The 25,805-nt window shown below is 45.6% G+C and overlaps 1 protein-coding gene across 29 annotated transcripts in view; it reads right to left on the bottom strand.

The window, feature by feature from the left end:
* The window catches only part of Cacna1c (calcium voltage-gated channel subunit alpha1 C), a 644,607-nt gene that overhangs the window by 154,329 nt on the left and 464,473 nt on the right, over nucleotides 1-25,805 (bottom strand). For 18 of the 29 annotated variants that reach the window (XM_074076408.1, XM_074076392.1, XM_074076410.1 and 15 more), the window contains 3 exons: nucleotides 22,534-22,692; nucleotides 16,130-16,326; nucleotides 5,551-5,654 (listed from right to left, as the gene is read on the bottom strand). In XM_074076408.1, the coding sequence (XP_073932509.1) occupies nucleotides 5,551-5,654; nucleotides 16,130-16,326; nucleotides 22,534-22,692 (460 nt within the window). Of the gene's footprint in view, nucleotides 1-5,135; nucleotides 5,240-5,550; nucleotides 5,655-16,129; nucleotides 16,327-22,533; nucleotides 22,693-25,805 lie in introns of all 29 variants that reach the window. The other 11 variants (XM_074076383.1, XM_074076390.1, XM_074076382.1 and 8 more) reach the window with 2 other exon arrangements.

Raw genomic sequence — 25,805 nt, 5'->3', positions numbered from 1 at the left:
TCTGTCACCAGCAGTGGCCAACATGAAAAATGAGGGGTGGAACAGAGGGCTGGGGGCTGGTGCTCAGTCACATTAAGCATTCAAAATGAGGTGACCGTTGGAAATCCAATCAACGCCGACTACTGGGGCTCTTGGCCCTTTGAAAATCAATATTGATTTGGTGACCAAACACCACATTATTTGTGAATTCTCCTACTTGCTAAAATGCATTGGTAACCCCCAAATCAATACCCATGGCACTTACAGAGTCACTTGTGAATATGCACAGAATGGCAAAAGACAAAAAAACAACAAAAACACCTTCTCAAGTTCCCACCATTGGACATCATGACACTTTCCTTCTTAATTCAGTTCTCATCATGTAAATAAATGTCCTTTTTACAGGATATTTAGAACCACTTTTGTCTTTTTTGCATTTTTGTGGCTTTTGTTGGTGATTTTGCTGTTTAATATTCCAAGCATAGCCTGGAAGAGTTATTTAGTGTTCCCAGGTGCAAGAAGGCTGCGGTGTGTCTTTCGTAGAAAATACGTGTCAGATAAGCTCTGTCAGGCATTTGTTACAGAGCTGGTGGCCATGAGTTTAAAGATAATGAATCAATGATAGATACTAAATAAGGTATGTAAACAGAAGCACGCATAAAACAAGGCTATAATTTGATTGGTTGACAAAAAGTTGGGACCAGTTGCTCGCAGTTGAGACCTAATCCTGTACTTCCCATAGGAAGTTCTGTACCCACTAATTCAGCAGTCATGGAGACCAGGTGGAACAAAAGTACTATGGCTAATGAGAAGCCACTGTACATGTTGCCATCTCTTCTCTCCTGTCCGTGGGCACGTGCCAGCCTTTCCTTGCTTCCTTCTTGGCCTTCTTGTCATGTCTTAATTGTGGTGCCATGGTCCAGTTATATTTCCATGTTGCAAAATGCCCATCCACCAGGTTTTCTGCTTTTTTGGGGCAAGAGACATGCCCATCCTACAGTAGGTTAAAGGGTGAGATGGTTACCTATGCAAGAGATCCGGGCCTTGTGCCAACTAAATGCATATATCTAAAGCCCAACAGGCAGTCACTTAAAAACAAAAATTCCAGATTGCAGAGTGCAAACACCCCCCTGATTACAGCTTCAACTGCCATTTTGAGAATCTCATTGTCACTGCCATAACTTTAATTCTAATAGGCCGGAGGCTGAGATTTCTGGAAGGGAAGTAATTGCAAATTGTTTATTATCTATACTAATACCAACCTTCAGACTTGCATAGGTTGATGTGAGAATCAGTGGATAACAACACAGAATCACTTTGAGAAATTCTAAGAGTTATATATTCTTCTGGCCTCATCAGAAATAAGGTGTTCTGGATATGTGAATGTGCTAGATAAGGATCTGAGCATTGGACAACCAAAATCTTTGCATTTCTACCTTTTCCATGCAAACTTTCTTGACTGGCATTCTGTATCTTCGTGAGCAGAACACAGTAAGCACAATTTGACTTTTCCTTGCTGACTGAAGGACATAACTTGTGTGATGAGTTCCTGTGCTGGGCTATTCTCTTTTCATTGATGGATGTAGGTTTCCACACCCCGCTGTGTAGTCCTAGAATGTCCCAAGGGTACAGTGCTGTTGAGCTGGTGGCTCCACTTGTCTGAAGGTCCATTAAGATCTGCAGGCTGCCAGCCCCATGCTGAACACGCCTGCCCTGCTGCATCTTCCAGTTGGTGTCTTTGCAGTTCCTATCTGGGACTCTTTCTGCTCCCAGACTGTGTCCAGGAGCCTGCCTGTGGATTGCTTCTGCTGCCTGCCTTTCCCCTAGCCTTCCATCTACAGCTTCTGCTCCTCACCTCCCACTTCCTGCCTGTAATTTATGAACAAGGGACAGACCAATCAAATGGCTTTGAGGCAGGTACACCTTGGAGGTCAGGGATAGAGGATATGGACTCATATTGCTTAGGCCCAGCCCTGGCTCCTCCATTTCCCACCTGTTAGAGTGGGCATAGCTTCCTCTCACAAGCCTCACTCTTCTTTCTGTAGACTGGAGTTATGAGTAGCATCCAGCTCATGGACTGGTCATGAGTATACAGTGAGCTAATGTACCTAAAGCATGGAGCCCAGAGGATGGCTTAGTATGGAATGGCTGCTCATGCTGTTCTTGTGACAGTGAATTTCATGGGCTCTTTGACTTCTTTGAATGCTCTAAAAAGTTGGCTTAATTAGAAGGCTAGCTGATGAATAAGTGGGGACTTTGCTACATTCTTGTGGTGACATGGATGTCCTGACTAATCAAGATGCAGATTGGAAACTGATGCCACCAATATGGTCAGCCAACAGGAGTCAGCTTCCAGCCATTTGTTGTTGCATGGGCCGAGGGTGCCCAGTCAGAGTGACTGGCCCTTGACAAATTAGGAGAGCCCTCCTAAACCAGAAAGGAGGGATGCTTACACCCAGACAGATACCTCTTGCCTGGGCAGAGGGTCAATCAGCAATTCTGGAGTGGCCAGGGGCAGACTGGAGCACTGGGAGGTCAGGCAACAGGCGCTAAAAAAGCCTCCAGAGCAGACTTGTGTGGACTTGAGCCCACAGTTTCAGAAGTCAAAGAGCCTTCATACTCCTTCTGTGCCAATGTACACTGAGCTTCTAGACACAAGGTTTGGGAAGGTGTTTTTACAACACCTATCCTCATTTGCACTGACTGGACCAAGACATGACTTCAAAATCACTTTGGCTCTAACATCAGCAGTTGCTCCTCTGACTTCTCTGCTTTGACACCACCAGGAAGGTCACTCCTCTTCTATGGAGTCAAGAATGACTATGGACAGATACTCTGCCAGAAGAGGGGCCCTCATGGTCTTGTCCTCATTCTCCACTTTAGCCTCCTGGAGGAATTTTACTTGCTAAGACTTGGTTCCAAATCTCTGGGGGAAGAAAGTGGAATTACATCTTTTTTTAAAGGCTCTGGCTTGTGTTACTGTTCAAGGTCATTCAACATACATCTAGTAGGAAGTGATGGAGGATGGAAGCCAAGCTGTGCCCAAGTTCTGGTTCCAAGTCTACTGTTTACCCACAAAGTGGCATTGTACAAGCCACTGAACACCTCTGGGCTCACATTCGTCGCCTTTAAAAGGAAAGTTTGGTTGGCGGAGTGGCTCAAGCTGTAACTGTGCCTGCCTATCAAGCATGAGGCCCTGAGTTTGAACCCCAGGGCCACCAAGAAAACCCCTAAAAGATTACAGCATAGTTCAAATAGTTCTAGCCTTGATCATTCTATTCAATAATTCTGGTATGACGGGTTATCACTATTAAGCACTGCATACCAGTCATGGTGCTAAGTCTTTTGCATGAAGGATCTCCTCTTGTCATCATCATCTCCCATGAGCTGGGCTCATTGTCTTCATTTTCTCAGGTGGGGAAATTGAGGTTTAAAACAGGTAGAGGTGCCTAACATTATACACCCAAGTGCAGAGCTTGAGTGGGGAAAATGAGGTTGACTTCTTCCAGTTCTCTTGTTGGAGATTCACATATAAAGAAGGGCCATTTTCTTGTGTTGGAGCATAGAAATGAAAATCCCTCTACCCTCCAGGCAGCTAATCAGGGGCTTACATTATTTTGCTCTGTTCTTACCCACTGGAAAGCTCTAGTCACCTTGCAGAAGGCATGATGATAGGCCACCTGCCCTGGGAAGGGGTGAGAAGGGACCAGAAGTGTTCCTTTACCCTGTCCCAGAGAGTGAACTCAGTACCCTGCATCACACTTGGCCACCACAGAAGGTCAAAGCGCAGTTCCCAATCTGTACTAAATGAACAGCAGCCTCAGTCCTCATGCCTAACTCCCCCCAGCGCTAAGTCCCCACATGTCTGGGAAAGACTAGCAACGTGGCTGACCTGGCTCAAACAGAGTAGAAACAAGAGTATTTAATCCCCACCACCCACTAGCAAAGGCAGCAGGTGAGCCACCCATGAGCAGGTCCCCAAGAGCATTTAGGTGTCAGGCCTTGGCATGGCTGGTATGGGCTGGTGAAGAAGAAGGTGGGCTGAGGAAACACCCAGGTCTTCATGATGGGAAGGTAGCTGTCCTTGAGGCCACTGAATGCCCCCAACCATGAGTCACTTCTGTCACTAACCTCATCTGAGCAAGGGTTGAAATCTGGTGGATTTATATGTGAAGCCAATTTGATAGATTTAAAGGAAAGTAAATTCCATCACTTCTCTTCTAACAGTTCAGTGTTTTTGTATTCAGAAAGGGAAACACCAGAATGGATTGGACTGGGAATCAGAACTGGGAATTAGATTTTTGGTTTGTATTTATATAAATATATAAATATAAATATATATATGTCACATATATATTATTATATATAACATATAGGATATATATAAAGGAAATATGCATATATCTATATATACACATATATGTACATATACATATATATATATACACATATCTCTCTTTTTTTTTTTTGGCAGGTCTGGGGGTCCAACCAGGGCCTACACATGTTCTACCATTGAGTCACATCCCCAGCCCTACTTATATTTTAAGTCAAACCCTTCCTACTCTGGCTTGTTCACCACTGAATAAAAGTGATCTGAGGGCTGGAGTTGTGACTCAAGTGGTAGAGCACCTGCCTAGCAGGCACAAAGCCCTGGGCTCAATCCCTAGTACTACAAAAAAAAAAAAGAAAGAAAAGAAACTAAAAAATGATCCAAAATCTTTACTACTAACCTGCAAGGAGTAACTAGCTCAGGAGACGAGAGTGAGTACTTATCTGCAGGACTGTGGAAAGCACATCGCGTGTGAATCCTGCCATCACGCCCTTCCCACTCAAGGGCCTCTCCATGCTACTCGTGAACAAGTCCACTAAAACACAAGAAAAAGCATCTTGCCTACCTGGAACTGGGAGGAAGTTTGACAAGGGAACAGGTAGGACCAGCCATCTCTTCTCCACTGTCTACCACCCACACCAATGCACTCACTCTTGTGCATCTGACCCTTTACCCAGCCAGGCCAAGGACTTTCACTTCAAGGCTCCCATGGTGACCTCTTATCCCAGGTTCATCAGAGCCAGAAAAAGAATAGCACCAGGAATAGAAGAAAGAATAAATGAAAATAAACAGAAAAACCAAGACCTTTTTCCTTGGTCTTGCTTACCCGCTAAGAACACCGAGAACCAAGTTAAGTACAAAAAATGACCCTATGATGATTAGTGTAACAAAATAGATCCAGGGCCAGTCCCTTCCTACGGCATCATTGACCTGGAAGAATGGAATGATAGTTAGTGAGGCACACACAGCAACCGAGCACGGCCAAACGCCAGCCACCGGCTCCCCAGACGCTGATCCCAGCAGCGTGGGACCGGGGACCTCAAGGTGCAAATCAGAGGCCAAACAGCCTGCCCAGCCAATGGATCAGAATTTGTGGTCAAATGGAGATTTTTTTTTTACTCCCCCCCAGTTTTCCTGGGCCTGTTAGGATCCCATCTCTGAGGATGCTGGCAGTGGTCATAGTGGAACCTGGGACCTTGCTCGGCTGCATCGTTAAGGGCACACAGAAGTGGTCAGCTTACCCGCTCAACACACCGAGAACCAGATTTAGAACGAAAAAGGATCCAAAGATGACCAGACTGACAAAATACACCCAGGGTAACTCATAGCCCATAGCGTCCTGCATCTGGAAAGATGAAGGAGAGTTAGGAGAGGGGAAGCAGAGTTGAGTTAAAGTGAGAAGTCAGGGAGGAACATGTGCACAGATCTGCAGAGGCAATGGGGCTGAACTTGGTGTCTGGATGTGTTTCAGGATCTACCGTTGGCTTCATCTTTAGTCCAAATTCTTCCCTATAACCTTGATCTGAACTGTGAAGGCCCTTTGCAGGCTCTGCCTCAGGAGGAATTGTACCTGTCTCTCTCTGTTTTATGTCCTGGAAAAGAAAGACTTCAGCGTTTTATATTCCCTTGTCTAAGAAGGTGGGTCACCTCACAAAGTAATTTCTTCAGTATGGGAGGGGTTAGTTCAGTTGGGTTTATGTGGTCAGTAAGTCTTCTGCCGCACCCTGAGGCAACCTGACCTTGGTGTTTGAAGTGGGTCAGCTTTACTGACACAGTTGGAGCTAAAACCTTACAGGACATGTGAGGAAAGAGATGGTCTCAAAGGGCTTGCCACCTGGACCCTGGATGAGCCCAGAATCTAGAAGTTGGTCCTCAGTGCTGGCTCCTCTGGGTTGCAGAGAGTTCACTGTGTGCATCTCTTCTCAACTCCACCCTCAGCGATGTCACGCTGGTATCTTGACACTGGCATGGTGGCAGCCATGACACCATAGAAATGGGCACACTGGCAATCAGCTGCCCTCTACCCATTGCCCCTGAAGCAACTGTTTAACCTTTACCAGCACACACCTGGCCGGAGGGGGGATGTGAAGATAAGTCACACAGTAGTGTTTCCATCAGAGGGGAAACACATTCTGATTGGGTTCCTCAAATCTGTTTCTCCTGTTGTATTCTGAGCAGACTAAACAAGGTTTACTCCTAGCTTCCTAAAGATGAACCCCAAAAATGTCTTTGTGAAATTAGTTTGAAAACCCCCAAAATTCCTAAGGTATGAACTTCCTGGATGATTTGCACCAGTTCTTCTCAAAGCCTGGCCTCACACACCAGCAGCATCAGCAGCAACGGGTTGTTAGATGAGGTGCTCAGCACTCCCCCAGACTCCGGGGGTGGGTTGGGGCAGGGGTGGGCAGCAACGCATTTATACAAGCCCGGAGTGTGAGGACCACCGACCCACATCATCTGCTCCATAGTTCCCAATTTCACCTGTAATAAGCTAACAGGTACTGTGCCTCACCACTACTCCTCTGTGTAGCAGTGTTGCTCTTGCTGGTGGCCCTAAGAGCACCAGCCCCAGGGTCATTTGGGAGAACTGACAAGAGATTCCTCTGCCTGAGATCCCAGGATCTCAGATGTATATGGTTTGTACATCTGCAATGTAATCACACCATGTGACTCTTAAGCTGTGTTCACATTGGACAACCACTGCTTTGATTTCTACCCAGAGTGCCTCTATGAGTCACAGGGGCACTGGGATATCCCTGTGCTCGGAGCATCTCTGGCTCTGAGCAACTGTGACCACTGACTGAAGCATGTGGCAAATTGTGTGTTCTTTGTGTGCCACGCATCAAAACATCTGAGGAGTCCTAAGAGACCTGCTATCTGATTTTGTAGTGTTACATCCTGACACGTTCACCAGTTCATTAAGACTGATGTGTTATAGCTAGGTTTTGGTTAGCGAAATCTACCAAATGTAGTCATAGCTCACAGTGCAAAAGTCGTGCCTGTGGACCATCGGTGTGAACTGAGTCACCAAGGAGAAGACTTCCCAACATCTGCCCACCTAACTGTAGTGGTGAAATTCAATTTAACATAGCTTTCTGGAGCATCCCTGTTCCCACACACCTCTAGTTTTCCATAGCACTTATCACTTTGTAACTGGGCAACTCCCTGGTTTTTTATTGTTTGTCTTCCATATTACAATGTAAGCTCCATGAGGAGGTGGCATTGTTCACCAGTGAACCTCATGTGTCTGGAACAGTGCCTTTGGTGCTCAGTAAATGTTTGTTGAGTGAATGAATGAACAACCTTAAGATATGCTAGGTGCTGTGCTGCATAGGAAACCCATACTAAGAGAAGAGACATACTGCAAAAAGCAACTCTGAAGTGGAATAGTAAATGCAACTGTGAGAGGAAGGCGGGAAACTGGCCACACAAGGCTGTGCAAGCCAGGGCCAGACCAGGCAGGACTGTATGAACCTTGCATGGCAGAGTCGTGGAAGGCAAAGGGACAGGCAGGAAGCCCAGCATCCATGTGACCACTTTGTGACAGGAATGGGGTTTCCTAGGAACTTGGCCATTGTTAAAAATAGAGGGCACAGCTGGAAAGCCTTCTGTGTTGGGGGAAGGAAAATTTTCTCAGTGGCTGAATGACTAAGAGATCTAGCAAAACAGAAGCTGCCAGGAGAGGCAGGGCAGCAAGTCTGTGTGTGGACCCTGTCCCCATCACAGGGAGCCTGTGAGCCTTCCTTTGGCCAGAAGGAACCTCTGGGCCAAGTGCAAAAGGAGACAAACCAGCAGAGGGGTGTCCAATAAGTTTGCCACTAGAAAAAGGGAAACAAAACCAGGCCAATGCAAGCCAGGGCAGGATTGGTGAAACGAGACTACATACGTGGCTCATATGAGAGCCATGTGGCATGGCCAGGGTGGCCTGGCAAGGCCAAGGCTACACATCTTGCAATAACATGGGGCTGTGAGGTCGCCCTCTGCTTGCTCTTAGTGGATACATGGGATCTGTGCTTGTCTACCAAGTGTTCACTGAGTGTAAGATGTAGGTGTGGAAGGCATGGTGTGTTTGTACCCTCTGCTACAGTGAAGCCACAGGGTGGGGGTCCCAAGCATCTGTCAAGGAAGAGTTTCTATGCAAACCTAGACCCAATGTCATGAGTGTCTGGTGTCTTTTCTCTCTCAGAGTATGTCCTGTTTAAGGTTGGAGCAGTCCCCTTCTTTCCCTCTAAATTAATGCTTCTTTACTTTGGGGGGCAGGGCGGGAGGCTAGAAGCTGATGAAAAGAGCATTGTGCATACAATCCGTGGTGTGCTGACCCTGAAGCCAGGTCTGGAGTCCACAGGACTGCCCTGTTCTGTGAAGACCCCATGGGGGAGTGTTCTGTGGGTTCCAGGCAGCCCAGGTCTGCTCTGAGCAGGATCCCTTTGTGTGGCCGTGGTTTGCAGACCCCTTCTCACAGGATGAGGCAGGGTCCAGCTCCAGGAGGCAATGGAGCACTCACCACATCCTGTGTTTAGAGCCACCTCAGGGCTGGTCAGGTGGCGAGTGGGAGTGGGGTTGGCTGGTTCTCCACCAGCCTCAGAATAAAGGCTCTCCTCACTGTTCCTCACACCCCTGAACCTGAACTTGGGAACATCCTACTTCGCCACAAACAACCCTCCAGGTCATGCAAACCCACGAGCCTTGGAGAATCTCTTGGGCCCTTGGTTAGTTCGGATGTCCTTTCCTCAAGGCAGGTAGCTACGACATCATCAAGGACTTCAGTGGGTGGAGTTACAGATCGTAAGATCATTGTCCCACAGTCAGGGCCAGGTGGAGGAAACTCATGGGTCCCACCTACCCTCTTTGTCCTATATTTCTGCTTTGGCCCCTTCCTTGGTTCAAGGTTCAAGATGGGGAATGGCAGGTGAGGAGGTGTATGGGGATAGATGAGAGGTCAGGGAGCTTCCACAGTGGTCCTAAAAACACAGCACCAGCTGGGTGGGCAGAGTTCAGCAGGCCATGAACGCAATTCTCAGGTCTAAAGGAAAAGTGCCTTTTTGTTTTCTCTCTTACCTCCTCCTCCTCCTTCTTCTTTTTTTTTTGGGGGGGGGTGTGGGTTTGAACTCAGGACCTCACATTTGCTAGGAAAGTGCTCTACCACTTAAGCTGTGCCTCCAGCTCTTTCTGCTTTAGTTATTTTTCAGATAGGGTCTTCTGCTTTTTTCCCTGGGCTGGCCTCTGACTGTGATCCTCCTACCTATGTTTCCCACCTATTTGGGATTACAGGCACACACTACCATGACCAGCTTGATGAGATAGGGTCTCACTAACTTTTTACCCAGGCTGACCTCAAATCACAATCCTCCTAATCTCTGCCTCTAAGTAGCTGGAATTATAGGTGTGTACCACTGTATCTGGTCACCCTTCTCTATACTGGGCCATCTACTTTTAGGGGCAGGCCTGTTAGAAAGCATATAGCATGGGCTGGCTCTGATGTAGGGCATTGCCTGGAGTGACAAAACTGATCACTTAAATTGATGGGAGTGGAGCTACTAAGAGGAGGAAGAAATAAAGCCACATTTAAAATCTGGCCCAGATTGCTGACACTCTTATTTGGAGGTGAGAAAAGAATTGTTCTTCTCAAACCACTGAGCTAGGCATTCCTTCGGTCTGTATCAAAGGAAGCTGTATGGCTTCCCTATGGAAGGCAGGTGGTGTGTCCATGTCCCATCTTTGTAGCCATCAGGACCCCTAGGCCCAGGAACCAGCAGGATGACCCCTGCCCTTGCTGAAACACAAGACTTCCCCTATTTCCACAATCCTAGGACAGGATTAAAGAGGATGAATAAAAAATACCACAGACCCTTCTGAAACCAGGATCTAACTCCTGAAGGGGACCCCAGCCTTAAACTTTCAAATCCACCATTTTTCTTCAACAAGAAAAATGTGAGGAGCAGAGCCTCCCTGGGTTCTTGGCTCAGGGCCACTCTTGGTCCCAGCTGCTTTCCATGGGCTTTTACATTGTGTGCACCTTTTTCTGTGTGGTTCTTGGCACAAGCACTGTGGATCCAGAAAGTCTGGCAGTTTTGGCATGTGCCAAGAGAGGCCATGTAGCTGGGCACTGGTGGCTCATGTCTGTAATCCTAGCCACTCAGGAGGCAGAGATCAGGAAGACTGATTCAAAGCCAGCCCAGGGAAATAGTTCATGAGACCCTATCTCAAAAATACCTAACATGAAAAAGGGCTGGTGGAGTGGCTCAAGGTGTAGGCTGTAGGCCCTGAGTTCAAGTCCCGTTCCCCCACCACCACCCAAAAAATAGAGGCCATGTCCATCAAAAGACAGGAAGGGCAAGCCCATAAAAGTCACAGTGCTCTCCTCATAGTGTCATCAGAGGACATGGTTTGCTGTCAGTGAATACCATTCAGCCAGAGGCAATGGCTCAGTATTTGGGTGACTCTTTGTGACCTGTGTCACTTTGCTTTCTAGGACATGAATATGTACCATGTGGACCACCAAGTGAGCAGCAAGTGGGAAACAGGTTCCACCTGACTCGCTTCCCTCCTGTACCTGCTTTTTGCTGTTTGCTGAAGCCTGAGGCTTCAGAGGACAATGAAAGGCCCATTTTCTTGGAGAAGAAAACAACAAACTCCTGAAATCATATAGGTCAATCACTGATGTTGTGCAGGAGGTCAGGAGTGGAGAGGGCAGCTCGGGTCTTAGTACCCATATAGGGGACAGCTGGCTCACAGCCAAGGGCATGGGATCCTGGCTGATACTGCAACTGTACCTTGTGGCCTTCAGACACAATGGTGAAGGCTCTGGGGTACCCCAGTGATTTCTTGGGTTCACTGAGAACCTGAAACACAGGTTATCTCAGCATCCCAAATGGCTAAGGATTGTTTTTCCCAGTTATTGCTGCCTTGCTTACGGTCCAGCCTCAGGGCCTGTGCAAGCCTCCTCCCTGCAAGTGCCCTGTGCTGGCACTCACTCCTTCATGTGTCCTGCAGGGCAGGCCTTCCTCTTCTCCACCCTACCCTGGGCCATCCCCGCTCAGCCCTGGGAACACAGTAAATGCTCAATAAGTGTTTGTTAAATTGAATCATTGAATAATAAGGACACATGTAATACCAGTGAAGGGTAAGAAATAAAATCCAATGAATGAATGAATGAATGATGCTAATCCTCTCCCTTGATGTGGTTATCAAATCGTCAAGGTATTGTTTAGGTAGTGGCTTCTTTGTCTGGCAGCATGGGCACTGAGTGAGTGATACTCAGAATACCAGAGTCCTTGGAAGGACCTGTCACTCCCTCCTCTGACCACATGAAGAGCCCCAAGTGCTGTTCCTGGATCCCATGGGGATTTCTCTCGGCAATTCCCCTAGAATGACTGCTGGGTCATTGGCAGAATTCAGTTCCACACTGTTCTGATATCTTTAGAAACTCATGTTCTATGTTCTACTGTGAAAGCAGGTGGATTTTTGAAAGCAAGGTGGAGTGGAACAAATAGGGTAAAACTTCCAAATTCAACTTGCTTGGATGCAAAAGACTTTTGTCATAATTAAGGGATTTTTCAGCAACACCAAAAGCAGAGATGAGAGGCTTCTGTGTGTGTGTGTGTGCACACGAATAGGTGTGTATGTGTACATGTGTGTGCATGTGAGGTGTACATGTGCACATCAGTTTACGTGCATGTGTGTGCACATGAGTGTGTGTGTACGTGTGTATTGTGTGGAATCAGCAGGAGTACCTCCTCCACATGACTAGTTGTGTTCATCAGAAGGCAAGATGCAGTGTGGAGCTCAAAACTGACTTATGAAAAATTAAACCCTTAGACTTTGGTTCCCAAAGTCTCCAGCTTTCTGAATCAAAACTAATCTCAGATATTATAGAAGAAATTATTTGTGATTCTAAAAATCTTTCCTTTCTGTGGTTCCTCATTAAGTATTCTTTCTAATCTCATTTTTAAATCCAATAGAAAATTTTTGAAAGATCCATAGAAGAAGTAATTGAAACACACTAGGGCACAATGATTGGTTCCAGGAAGAGCTGGAGAGGGGATTGAGTCTAGGAAAACACAGACCAAAGGTGTCTGCTGTGAGCCCAGCATGCAGTGTTCTCAGGGTCCCTAGATCAGAAGGCATCAGGTGAGCAGAGGTCAACAGAAACCTCTGATGAGAATTTTCCAGGCATCTCGATTCCTGAAGGGCCAGCAAGATGTCTTCCAGTGTGATACCATCTCTCACTGCTGCCTTCCTTCCCACAATTCTCACCCAGGTCAGTGGCCATGTTATTTCATTTGGGGCTGTCTGAAGTGCTGGGTAGAAAGTTAGCACTGAACAACTATTTGACTGGTTGATGTTTATGCTATCTAGCTGTGTAGGGTTACTGTGTGAAAGGGACAACGCTCAGAGTTTCAGACTGACCCTCCCTCTCAGACTACATCTGAGAATTCTGCAGATAGAGCCTGGCTTGATTCAGTAGCACCTGCCTGAACCACAGAAGACAAATAGTCTTCGATTATAGGAGGGTGGCTAGGGATATTGAGCAACCACCCTCCCCCCAAAAAAACAAACCTCAAAACACCCAAAAGTAGAAATGGAAACCAATCATGATGTCACAAAGAGACATCAGCAGTGTCTCCCCTCTCCTGTGCTTAGTGCTCCTGTGGTAGGCACTGTTGGATCTGATCAATTCCCCCAACCTGCCCACCATATTCTTTGAGAGACTTGAACATTCCTAGAGTAAATAGAGAAGCTTTGGCTAAAGAGGTGATTGCCCAAGAAAACTACACATAAACCTGAGTTTTTGTTTAGTTGCCAACTCCCACTCCCCCTTTCTTCCCTCTCACCTGCAGACTTAGAACAGGAGACCAGGGAAAAGCAATGTTTTAAGCAATCTGTTTAGCCATTGGCCACCCAAATCATAGCTGATGGCTTTCAGAGCTAAGGCAGTGTTCAAGTATTATTTGACCAAGTTTGATTATATTTAGTCCACTAACTCTTCAACATCACAACAATGGAGAACAATCATGGATGTGAGAGGAAAAAAGAAACACAGTCAATATCACCTGCAAGAGGAGTCAGTATCTGCCATGTGCTTGGTGACTTCCCTGGTCCCTTGTGTTCTAGGCTATGTTGGGTGACTGAATCAATTGCTTCTTTAATGCTATCACATACTTGGGCTAGAAGGGAAATACATTGTGAACGGAAGACCTTACTTCCCTGTTCTCTATGGAAACCAGCTCCTCAGGCTGGTTCAAATCCAGCCATGGCATCATAGCAGCAGCATGTAGATTCATCAGGTTAGGTCTCCAGGGCTTTCAAGCTCCAGCTACCACACCAACAGCCTGGAGAGCTTTCTCAGGATGCAGACACTCAAGTCCTAACTTAGAAACCTCTAATTTGATGGTTTGGAGGCAGCTCTGGGTATTTTTATACTTAGAAAGCTTCTTGTTTGATGTTAAACATTGAAATTTGAGAGTCTGTGGGTTAGAGACACAAGCAAGAGGAGAAATGCTGAAGGGAAAGACAGGAAGAAGGAGGAAAAGAAGAAAGAGAAATGGCCACAGAAAGGGCAAAGCAGTTAGAGAGAAATCCCCTGACGGCAGGAGCACTGGGCTGGGAGCTGCGTCTACCAGGCTGGGTTTCAGTTTTAGGGGTGTGCAAACACAGTGTGGCCATTTTGGAAGGGTACTGGGACAGTCAGAGGGAGGTATGTCCCCAGAGCTTGGACTTGTTCCTTCACCTCTGACAATTTTTCCCTTCCCAGCTCTATCTGGGATAAGCTCTGTCACACCCCCAGAGGGGAAGGCACAACACAGCTGCCGAAAATTGGTAGTTGCAGTGGTGTGCTTTCTCCCTTCTCCACTCTGGCTGTCAGTATGACAGGATTTCTTTGGGTCACATCTGGCTGGTGGGGTATCAGTGACCGGCGGTGGGGGAGAAGGAGGGAGCGACGAGGGAAGATCACAGAAGGACATCAGGACCCTCGGCAAGGTAAATTACACCTACTCTCCCCTCCCCACACCCCCCACCCTGCCCACCCTGCTTCCCTGCCCTCCATTTGATGCCACAGAAGGCGTTTCCATAGTAACGGACAGCATGGGCTCGAGGCTCACATGGTGAAGTTCAGAGCCCAGTGGTCTGTAGCCCATGGGTGAAAATCATCTAGTGCAGAAGGACATTTCTGATATTAGCTGGCCAGAGGGACTCATGCAAGGTAGAAGGGAATTCGATCTGCTTTGCTAAGTAGAACAAATTTGCCTAAGAAGAGTAAGTTCACATTCCTCTCTTTGTCTTTCAGTGATACAAAATCAACTCCAGTATGAGCCTGAGAAATGTTTTCCCATGCATGTTTTAGTTTGAGGTTGGAGGTGGAGGCGATCTGACCATTATCTTCTGCTGGAAACATTACATCATAACAGCCTCCTGTGGCACAGGCCCAGTATTCAGTTTAGAACTTCATCTGGTTTTTATACTTAGCTTCTGAGACTGAACTGGATCTTATTTACAACTGAATCCTCAGTGCCTAGAGCATCCTGGCACACAAGGATACTCAGCAAACGTTTGCTGGGTACAAGGTACTCAGGCAAGTTCCAAGTAGTCATTAACAGAGAGGAACACATTTCATAGCAATATTGGGCTCTGGCATGTTAACTGCAATGTCAAAACTGGGAGGAGAGGGTTTTTGAATCAAGAGGACACAGTGCTTACAAAAGATTTTAGAAGCTACAATAGTGTGCATCGCATCTCTGCACTGTTACACAACTTCCTTCTGATTCTGGAAGAAGTCGGCACCTTTTTTGGCAATATGTCCTCTCTATCTGGCAGCTGTGTATGTCGGGAAGGCAGAGGCTTCCCTCTCACTCTTCCCTGTTTTGGTTTGTAGACACTGTTCCCTAAGCAGCCTCTTAGATCGTTTTCATGATGGCCAAATAGATTTGACTATTTGGGAAACCCTGGAAGAGATGATATTTTTGAGATTGGCAACATACTTTATTCGCCAAAATTCTGGAGAGCAACATTGGATTCTGGCAAGTCATTTCGCATGCTGAAGTAGGAGACGTTGCAAAGAAGATATTTTCTGGAGGTTTTACAAATAATGGCCTTGACTCTGCCAGAATAAAGACAGCTCAAATATGGATGCATTTGCCGATGGGCTAGACTGTATACAAACCTGTCATGTCAAGGGTTTGAAGGTTTCCAAAGTGGTGATGGCATCTTTAACATAAAAGAAATGCACTACAGATGGGTTGGCACTCATGAAGTGGGATTTCTAAATATGCATCTTACAACCAGCAGGGTCTTTGGCTGACAGTGAAAACATTTGTCTGATGGACTGTTCTAATAAGTTAAGGTAAGACTAACATGAGAAATAAAAATATAATATATATCTCAATGCTACACAATTCGATGAAAATGGTTTCTTTTCAGAAGACTAGGCCTGACTTTTCTCTGAGAATTTGTAATTCTGCCTGTAGCTCTCTTTTGGAGATGGAGGTGGGAAATGGCAGGAGCAGCAGGAAAAGGGATTGAATGAATTCTGCCAGGCATGGCCAGCTCACCCGCAGAGCACCGACTGCACACCAGTGTTCTGCATTATGGCCAAACTAAAGATGACATTTCTCCAAGGTGGGCAGGCAGAGGGGACTATTAGGGTGGACATGTCATGCTTTGTTTCTTAAGCAAGACCTGGAAGAATCAAAGACATGTATCAGCCATTCCCTTGGTATGTGGATATGACACAACCTCACAAGGAAGAGGGAATGGGAGGTGTCAGGAAGGGCCCATGACCTTCACGCTCCCGCCCTCTGAGTGCCGGCCCGAGCTCCGTACCCAGTACAGCACATCTGTCCAGCCCTCCATTGTGATGCACTGGAACACCGTCAGCATGGCGAAGGCGAAGTTGTCGAAGTTGGTGATGCCGTGCTTGGGCCCATCCCACCCGGGCTTGCATACTGTTCCGTTCTGACACTGCCGCCCGTGGCCTGTCTCCAAAGCACAAGGGGAAGGGTCCTCTTCTGCTGGGACATCTCCATGTCCAGGGAAAGGAAGACAAGAATGCAGAAAGGAGGGAGGGGGGACAGGCAGAGCAAGAAGAAAAAGAGTTAGAGGGAACAGTGACAGAGGATAACCATCAGTCTGCAGAAATCACACAGAACAAATTTTAATTAGTCTACTCCCCCCCATATATGACTTAACCACACAAGGGCTTAGGCACTCATTCGAGGGGACCATTGACCTAGAACACCAGTATTTTCAACCAAGTGTTGTAAAAACTGCACTTTAACCTCAGTAATCAATTTCAAAGACAGTAGGACTCTTGCCCATGCCACTGGAACATAAGGGCTACGTCCATTCAAAGACTCCTTCCCATAGTTAGCTAACTGATCACATCCAGAAGTAACTTCTGATTATGAGTTCATTACATATCCCAAGATGCATTATTACTAGGGATGAAAGTCACTTTATAGTGAAGCCTTCTGACATGAAGGAAGAACAATGAACTCCGCCCACACGAGCAGTGCCCATGGTGGCAGGCTTCGTGACGGTCCATCAGTGGGAGTATAGCAGGCTGCATTTTACACACATCTGGTGGGACCTCTCAGTGCTGCCCTTCGTCCCCAGCAAAATACCTCTCAGAAGAGAAAAATCATTTCCTAATCACTAATCAAAGACAGAGTGGCAGTAGGTGACAGGATGAATACTTTTTAGGTAAGGACAGAGCTCTTTTAGGAAATGTCATCTGTGGCCAAGGACAGTACTTGGCTGATTCCACATGCTGGAAATAGCTATTAGCAAATTAGTGAGTTAAGATGCAGTTTATAATTTTGGTGTGGAGATCATTGGTAAATTTAAGTAAGATTTGACTGTTCTGAATTATGGTAAAAATAGAAAGTCTTGGCCTTGCTTTGGAACATAAAGTGGGGAATTCACAGAAGTTTGTGAAATTGAGGATCTTATCTTGTATCTGTAGAAAGTAATGACAAAGAGACCTCAGTTCTAATAAGCAAACAATTACCTCTAATGACAGTGAAAGCACAACCACAGAGAGAGAATTTGTTTGTGGTTCTTTATTTACTGTTAGGAAGTCACTCAGAATCTTTTCTTCTTTCATAAGGATCAAAACAATCACAAGTATGATTATTTTGCCTGTAGGACACAGGCTGTGTATGGAAGACTACTGGGTAGCTAGCTGTTGTTGTCTGTGGCTTCAAATTTAAAACTTCACTCTTAAGAGGCGGAGAAATGTTTTAACCTTTAACTAAGAGATAAATCTTGGGAGAATGAAGTTGGGTGCTATGGTTGAAAATGTGTGTCTTCCTGATGACAGCAGTGATGGCTTCCGATACTTCCTCCTTTTCCTTCTTCTCTCTCTGTCTCTCACCTTTATTGAAATATAATTTACATCCTTTGGAATTCATCAATGTAATGTCCAGCTCGATTATTTGGAGTAAATTTACATGGCTGTGCAGCCATCACCACAATCCGTTTCTAAACAGATTCCTGTATGCTTGTTTACAGTCTGTCCTTACTCCTGTCCCCAGGCCCTGACAACCTGATCTGCTTTCTGTCTTCAAAGCTTTTCCTTTTCTTAAAATTTCATATAAATAAAACCATATACTATATGGCTTTTTATGTTCCTCTTCCTCTACTTAGCATAATGTTTCTGTGTTCATCTACTTCAGTCTGGCCGATTCCTTTCCATGTATTTCATTGTTATGTTGTCTTATTTGGATTATTTCCAGGTTGGGGTTCTGAATAATGCTGCTTCCAGGCTTTCTTGGCTTGGTGTTTTATTAATGACCAAGGTGACAGGTCTGCATTCTGATTTCTGAGCCGCTTGAGGGTACAAAGTGTCCACACCATTTCCTTACCCAGAGTCTGGCTCCTGAAGTGAATCATCCCTAGTCACAACTTTTTGTGACTTTTTGAAATTGTGAAATCTTTAGCGATTTGGATGTTAGGCTATAAAAAAGGAGAGAAATTAGGAAGTGAATCCTAACCCTACACAATAAATTAAAAATAGCCGAGCACTTAAAAAACGAAAGTTGAGAGACTGAAGACCAAGAACCAAATTGATCATAAGTTCTGTTTGGTTCTCACTTATTCTAGAAATAGCTTTCTAGAGTGACGTGTTCAGCTCGGCGATAAAGTGCTGGGATACATGAGAGATGGGATGAAAAAGAGGGTGAAGAAAATTAAGGGAGAAGAGCTTGCATTTCTTTTTCTCATGTTTTGCTTTTTGTGGCAGAAAGATGCTGTTCGTCTTTCCATTGTGACTGCTAATCTGGACAGCTTCCCCATCTTCAATTCCACAACAGCAGAAGTAGGGAAAGGAGGAAGGCTGCTAAAGTGGGTTCCAGGCATCCTTGAGGAAGGAAAACATCTTTGGGGATTTCTCAAAGAAGAAACTGGCATCAAGGGGAAGTGATGTCACTAGTACAGGAGAAAGGATGGGACCCAGAAAGATCATCCACGGGTTCAAGTGCTGCTCTGCTATTTTAAATCTGTCTTGAACAACAATAAAAAGAGATTGGAGAATAATTAAGAAACAGGGATGATCTGATAAAAATAGGTATCTATAAAAAGCACTAAAGGGAACACTTGAAAAATGTGAACACATGCAAATCAGCAGGTCCTAACAACGTGGACTCTAAGGTAAGGGAAACTCAGCTTAGACAGGAAAATGGTTGGTTTTCTTTTGCAGAGTCATGAAGTCCTGGGAGGTGGACAGGAACAGAGGGGGAATGCTGAGCAGCGTGGGCTCTCCATTTGAAAACAGAAATGGAGAGAGAGTCACTGTGGAAAGTCTCATGAAGCTTTTGGTAAAATAATGGAGGCAAAGATGAGAGATTTTAGAAATACAGTCAATACCAACAAGAACTGAAATCCTGGCAGAGCACCTGGTTCCAAGGAGGAATGGCCAAAGACAAAATCAATTGCATTTTTAGGTCTCAACTTTAAGGAATGAACAGAATGAAGGTGATTTCATGGCTAGGCTTAGCCAACCAATTCTGCGCCAGTCTCAGGGGTCATTATTGTACTTGGAAGAGCTATTGAAAAGGACCTGGCTCCAAGAACCATCAGACAGATGGAACAACCAGAAACAAAAGGTGTCGCATATGGCAATGTATCTGCTAAAGAACCAAGAGGGCTGTGCAGATGCCTCAGGGACTAAGGGAAAATGGCCTCTTCTGAGATGAGCTCCACCAGGGACTGCCCATCAAAGGGACAGTGGAACAGTGGTTCACGGGCTGGCCCCATAGCTTCCTCATATGGGTTTTATGGGAAACAAGACTGAAAATCTAGTGTATTCTTTTCTCATTGTCTGAAATAATATCCAAGTGTAAAAATAAGAATTTGGTGTAAGTCCTATTAAAGTTGTAACAAGGACTCACAAAGCACTTTTGTATAATTTAAATATGCAGAAAATACGATAATTCAATTCAAAGTCTGATTCTAAACCAAAACAAAGACAAATTTTTAAAAAAACACCCATTTCAAAGGTTCTACAAAACTATCCAAAACACATTGGGACTGGTTCAGAAGGTGGCAGGTGTCTGTCTCTGGTCTTCTACTCTAGGCTGCATTGAGTGTGTCCAGATCCATGTACAATTTTTTATTTTCTCCTCATTGGGGTCAGTCACCATATGGATAGACAAAGTTCTGATGACGATAGAAATGTGCTCTGCTGGGAGTGATGGGTGGGTCCTTGGGCTGTCATCAGGTGGTAGGTGGAGGAAGGAGGAGGTGGTGGGCTGGCTGCAGAGTGCTGGAGAAGACAGGCTGCTATAGCTAAATGCTCCCTGCCCCTTTCCCAGCAGGGACCCTGGCCCCACACACAAATGTGTGAGGTCACCTTCTCACTGGAGCCTGGCATAGTGCCTCTTGGTGGAACACTCTGGCTCAGCTTGTTTCCACTACAGGAGCCCACTTCTCCTCTGAACTTGGGGGATAAAGATAAAACCCATCACATGAATGACCTCCAGAATCTTATGGTAGGAAGTGGATGATGACTTGGGTACTTCTGGTCCTGTTTACTGTCAAGGTCAATATGATACTAAACAGGCCTCTCTAGTGGGTAAGGCCATGCCTAGTCTTCATCCTAAGGGCAGAGGAGGACCTAAAGCTTTCTGCACCAGAGGTGGCTTTTCACCGAACCCTCTGGCTCTGTCCTATGGAGAGGAGTCCACCCTGCATTTTGTCTATGACATCTGCCATTTTCTTGACATCTCAGGTTACTGAAGCCTGATAACAAAACCTGATGATTTTCATGATAATTCATGGTCTCTTATTCCCATGAGCCCTTGCACAATCCTTGCCACCAGTAGAAAACACACTTTTGCTATGTTCCTGTCAGAATGTCAGAAATCATTTGCAGGTGTTGGAGCAACTCTCCTTGGCTTAATGGTCCACCGACATCTGATAGCATGGCAGGGTTGCCATCTTGGGCTCAGAATGGAATCTCACCATTCTTCTCTCCTCCATTTTGTTGGTGGGAACCCAACTATCAGTCACTGCTGAATTGATGGGGGATCTTTTGAGACTCTGTATTTCTGTCACAGCCTGAGGTGTTTGGGTTCAATGGGTCTTTGGTCATTTCAATACAACTGCAGAAACTCTAGACATGGGACAGTCAGCTCTTAAGGAGGTCTTAGAATGGTGAGCCAACCAAGCCACACAATTAGTATAAAGTTATTGGCTTAGGGCTAGCAATAGAGCATACAGAATAAAAAGAAGGATTTGAATTAAAGGGGAAATATTATATACTATATTGCTCGGTATTTCTTTAAGCAAGGCTGGATATCTCAAAATTTTAGCTGTTTCTTTTTTCCAATCAAAAATTGCATCTTATACAATTCCAACCCAAGTATTTGGAAATTCTCAAGATGGAACAGTCTCCTCCTAAACAAACTTTCCATAATAAATGCAAAAACAATTGGGTGATCTGTAACTGTAGATTTATAGGTTTTGTTCGTTTTTCAGGACTGTGCCCATGTGACAATGACTTAGCAACCTTGCAAATACCCAGTTCACCCGTTCAGCCAAGCTACATCCTACACACTGGGTTGTCTATTTTGGTTTTTGAAGATGAATAATCCATTTCACACTGTTGTAGATATGCTCTCCAGTCTCACTCAAAGCAAGGGGGGGCAGGTTTACTTTTACGCCTAGGCTGAGTGGGACAAGAAACACAGCTGCAGAGGGAAGGGTTAATCTATCCTCCAGTGCTGCAGGCAGATGCTCCTCTTTCTCCAACAAGATGCCTCAAGCTAGGAGCACAGGACTTGTTGTTTGAAAAGGAAAATCATATAAATTGAACACTGCTAGCCCCTCAGGGTAGGGGATATTTTATTAACAAGTTGTGTGTGTGTGTTTGAAACAGTTTTATTGCCTTGTCAATTTCTGTTTAAATGTTTTTTTAAAAGGTCAAGCTGAGATGTTTCTCATTTAAGACAGTAGCCTGTAGCATATCCTGCAAACCAAAACTCTGGTGCTACTCAAGGAAATGCTTAATGAGCCAACATTGCTTCTTAAATACAATGACTTATAGAAGGAGCACAGAAAGGGGAGTCTTAGAAAGGCAAGACCCATGGTCATGACATGAAGCTGAACTTTCTCCTTGGAATAGAGACTTGGCTGGTGGTACAGGGGGTGATTCCAGGCCTGCCCTTCACCCATCCTGGGAAGGGGGCCAGGGTCTTCTGCTTACAAATGGAGAAGAAAACACTGACCGACAGGAGCTGGGACGAGGCCCATGATGGTGGAAAGACCTCAGGTCCTGACAGGAGATAGCATTACTGTCTTCCCGAAAGGTCTTTAATGATGAACCATACTGACATGTTGATGGAGCAGACACACACGGGCTCCACTTAACATTGACTCTTGAAGTGTTCAAGGTTGGTTTCAAGAATGAGAGACTGATGAAAGATAGGTTCTTTCAATGCCTCTGAAATTGTGCAACTCATTTAATTGTGTTTAGTAATGCTAGACAAAGCTTGCTTGGCTGTTTTAACAGAGATTCTTTGTAGTGAAAACAGAAATTGGAAATGAGATGGAGAGAATAAAGACCACTGCCTCTCACATGGCCACAGCCTGGAAGCATGAGTGACTGAATGCAGGAGTCCTCCCTAGTCCAGAGAAGCAGACGGCTGCAGCCCGTCCAGTGTACAAGAAGCAGCTATGGAGGAAGGGACAGCGTCTTGGGAACTTGCAGCCTAGTACCCGCCTCTTACCTGCTATGCCCTCTTGGTTGTAGCATGTCTTGTGCATCTTCCCCATGAAGAGCTCCAGGCCAATGATGGCATAGATGATGATGACAAATAGCACGAGCAGGGCGATGTGCAACAGGGGCACCATAGCCTTGATAATGGAGTTCAGGACCACCTGCAGACCTACAATGACAAAATCATCAACAGTGACAACCACGAGAATGTTGCCTTCCACTTGCTAAGGCAGTGCTGCCTTGGATGCTGCATCAACACCACCTTGTGTAATCTCCTCAGTAACTCTACTAGTGGGGGATCACGAGCCCCATTTTTTAGATGAGGAAACAGAGGTTCAAGGTTATATAGCAGTGAGTGACAAAGGATGGATGTAAATCCAGGTTGGCCTGACTCCAAATCTGTCTTGGAGGCACATCCAAATAAAGGGATTGGCAGATGTTGTGTTTCCAAGGAGAAGAACATGTTGTTTTCATCCCTAACTATTAATAATTTTTAAATGTCCCATCTTTAGAGACACCCTCGTACCTTTTCTCCTACAGCAGAGCCCAATACAGTGAGAACTCACTGTGACTAGAGCCAGCCACACAGAACTTACTCATCTCCTCATGGTGGCTAATTCATGGTGACCACCCCACCTGTTCTGAAACACAGATCAGCCTGCAGACAGATGTCTGGGAGGGTGGGATTTCGGGTGCAGAAACGACTCACAACCACTATACGTCTGGGGGTGAGACCCCTGGGTAGGACTGAGAATATAGCTCTGCAGCACCTTCTTGGGATTAAGTGAGTGGACCATTCTGCCCTACAAAAATCCTACCAGGGGACACATCATCAGAACATCATACCATTCATAAGCCCCATAGAAAGGGACTTCTTGTGTAATGGACATGTAGTTTCCGTTTGGGGAGGATGACAAAGTTCGGAAACTGGATGCTGCAACAATATGAATATTCTTGGTACAGCTGAACTGTATGCTTAAGAATGGTTGAGTTCCTCCTTTGCATTTACCCCTGTCCTCTTTACTGGGTAAACCAAGGCTGGTCTCCCTCTCCTAGCACCTGAGGCAGTCCTAGTGCTTTGAGCTCTAGAAGACTGGTTTTCACAAGGCTAATCAGAAGAACTCTTCCCCAGCCATTAAGCCAAGCTGGGGAGAGGGAAAAAATAAATGAAGAAGAAAGCTGGAACAATACCTGTGAACTAATGAGAGTGCTTTGCAGCCTCCCATTAGCACACGATGTTTTCAAATGCAAATGATTCCATTAATTAGCAAGTTGTACACACATTAGTGTTAAAGTATGCAAAGCCCCAAGAAAGTTGAGCTGCAGTGCAACTTTCAGAGGTGGCTGCTGCAGGGAGAGCCTTCTAAGTGCTCCTCACTGGAGCACCCCCACTTCTGGCTGCCCGGCCAGGAGGGAGGTGTCTGACATTATCAGGCCTCAGCACTAGTCTTAGTGACAAGAAACAGTGGAGCAGTAGATGCTTGAAGGAGCTCTGCCCTAAGCTGCAGCTGGAGGATCTGGTCAAACGGCCACCATAGGTCTCCAAAGCCTTTAATGGCCTCACTGGCTCTTAGGATAAAAACCAGGATCTTCTTGTGCCCCTCAAGACTCTGTAGGGCCCATCCTGCCCACCTCTCCCAGCCCCTGCCCCCTCTCTGGGCTCTAAATTGTGTTTATTTTATATTCAAATATGCTACACAGTCATGTGCGGCAGAAAGATGTTTCAGTAAATGACAGAATACAGGATGGTAGTCCCACAGGATTATAATCACCTAGTGACACTATGGCTGTCTTAACCATGTTGCACAGGCATTCTTCATGTGGAGATGCTGGTGTAACCAAACCTACTATACTACCAATTGCACAGAAGTACGACACCCACCATTGTGTACCATGCTTAACACGTGATAATGATAAGTGATTATGCATCTGGCTTATGTGCTGACTATAGCATACTTTTATCGCTATTTAGAGTGTACTTTTCCCTATTAAAAAGTTTATTGTAAACAGTGTGCCCTGTGACACCGGCAGCAGACATCTCATGTTTACTGACCTCCTGGCTGCATCAAGAGACCATGTCCAGCGATTGACCTGTGCAATCTAGGTTTGCTAAATGCGCTCTCGGCGTTTGTGTGATGGTGAGATTGCCTAATTGCACATTGCTCAAATCTGTCCTTAAAGGAGGCGTGACTGTACTTGGCCCCCCCCACAGGGTCTTGTCTAGACTTCTTAGCTCAATTCCCTTCTCCTGCCCTTTAGCTCTCAACTCAAGCATCTTTTCCGGGGAAGCTTACCTGCACTCTCAGACCAGAGGCGTTTCCTTTGTTATAGTGTCTTCACAGAAGCATTTCCTTTCCTTTGGAGCATTCCTCTCAGTTTGGAATGGTATGTTTATCAAAGTAACCCAAAACATATATATCTGCCTTCCTCTGATTAAGACAGGGATGGTTCCTGCCTTTCTCACAATTTTTGTTTGTTTGTTTTGGCAGTACTAGGGTTTGAACTCAGGGCCTCATGCTTGCTAGGCAGGTGCTCTACCACTTGAGCCACTCTGCCAGCCCCTTCACAATTCACCACTACAGTATGGCTGATCGCAGAGCATCTAGTTGGCACTCGGTTAAATATTTTGCTGAAGTGACAAGCTTGTCATCCAAGTAAATGCTGTTGTTGCCATGGATGCTGGGCCTTGCTGCCACCAAGTCTGCATTATAGGTCTGTGCAGAGTGGACGGGTGAGCTCTGAGGCCCATAAGGCAGGACAGATGCTATAGAGCAGGCTATGGAGAGGCCAAATGGGAGACATATCAGCCTGTGGTACTCATTTCAGCTGTCAGTGATGCTACCAAGTTCCTATTTATGTTCTGATGCTTATGGTCCCATCCCAGTCGGTGGTCACATCACCCACCTGAACACTCCAGCCAGAATGTAGGTTCCCCAGACTTCTCCCTCCAATTGGTTTCCAATTGCTGGTTTGATTCTGAACTATTTCTAGACATGCATAAATTATATTTACTATATAAATAATACATGCTAGTTACAGAGAAAATAGAAAATACTTATGCAAGATAAATTAGAAAACACAGAGGAAAAAGAAAAGGCAATCACTCATGGTTCCACTACCCAGAGAGAACCTCTGTTAGCCTTTTGCTATATATTTCGGACATTTCAGTCTGTGAATTGTTTTCCCCCTTCCTACTCCTTGGTCATTCTGTTAACTGGCCTCCCAACTTTCAGACTTGCCCCATCTTTATCTTTGTCACTTCTGAACATGGTCCAGAATTCC

This window comes from Castor canadensis, chromosome 6, assembly GCF_047511655.1.
Source record: "Castor canadensis chromosome 6, mCasCan1.hap1v2, whole genome shotgun sequence".
Lineage (NCBI taxonomy): Eukaryota > Metazoa > Chordata > Mammalia > Rodentia > Castoridae > Castor > Castor canadensis.
Note: the sequence above shows the minus strand (reverse complement) of the source record. Positions and strands in the feature narration are given on the sequence as shown.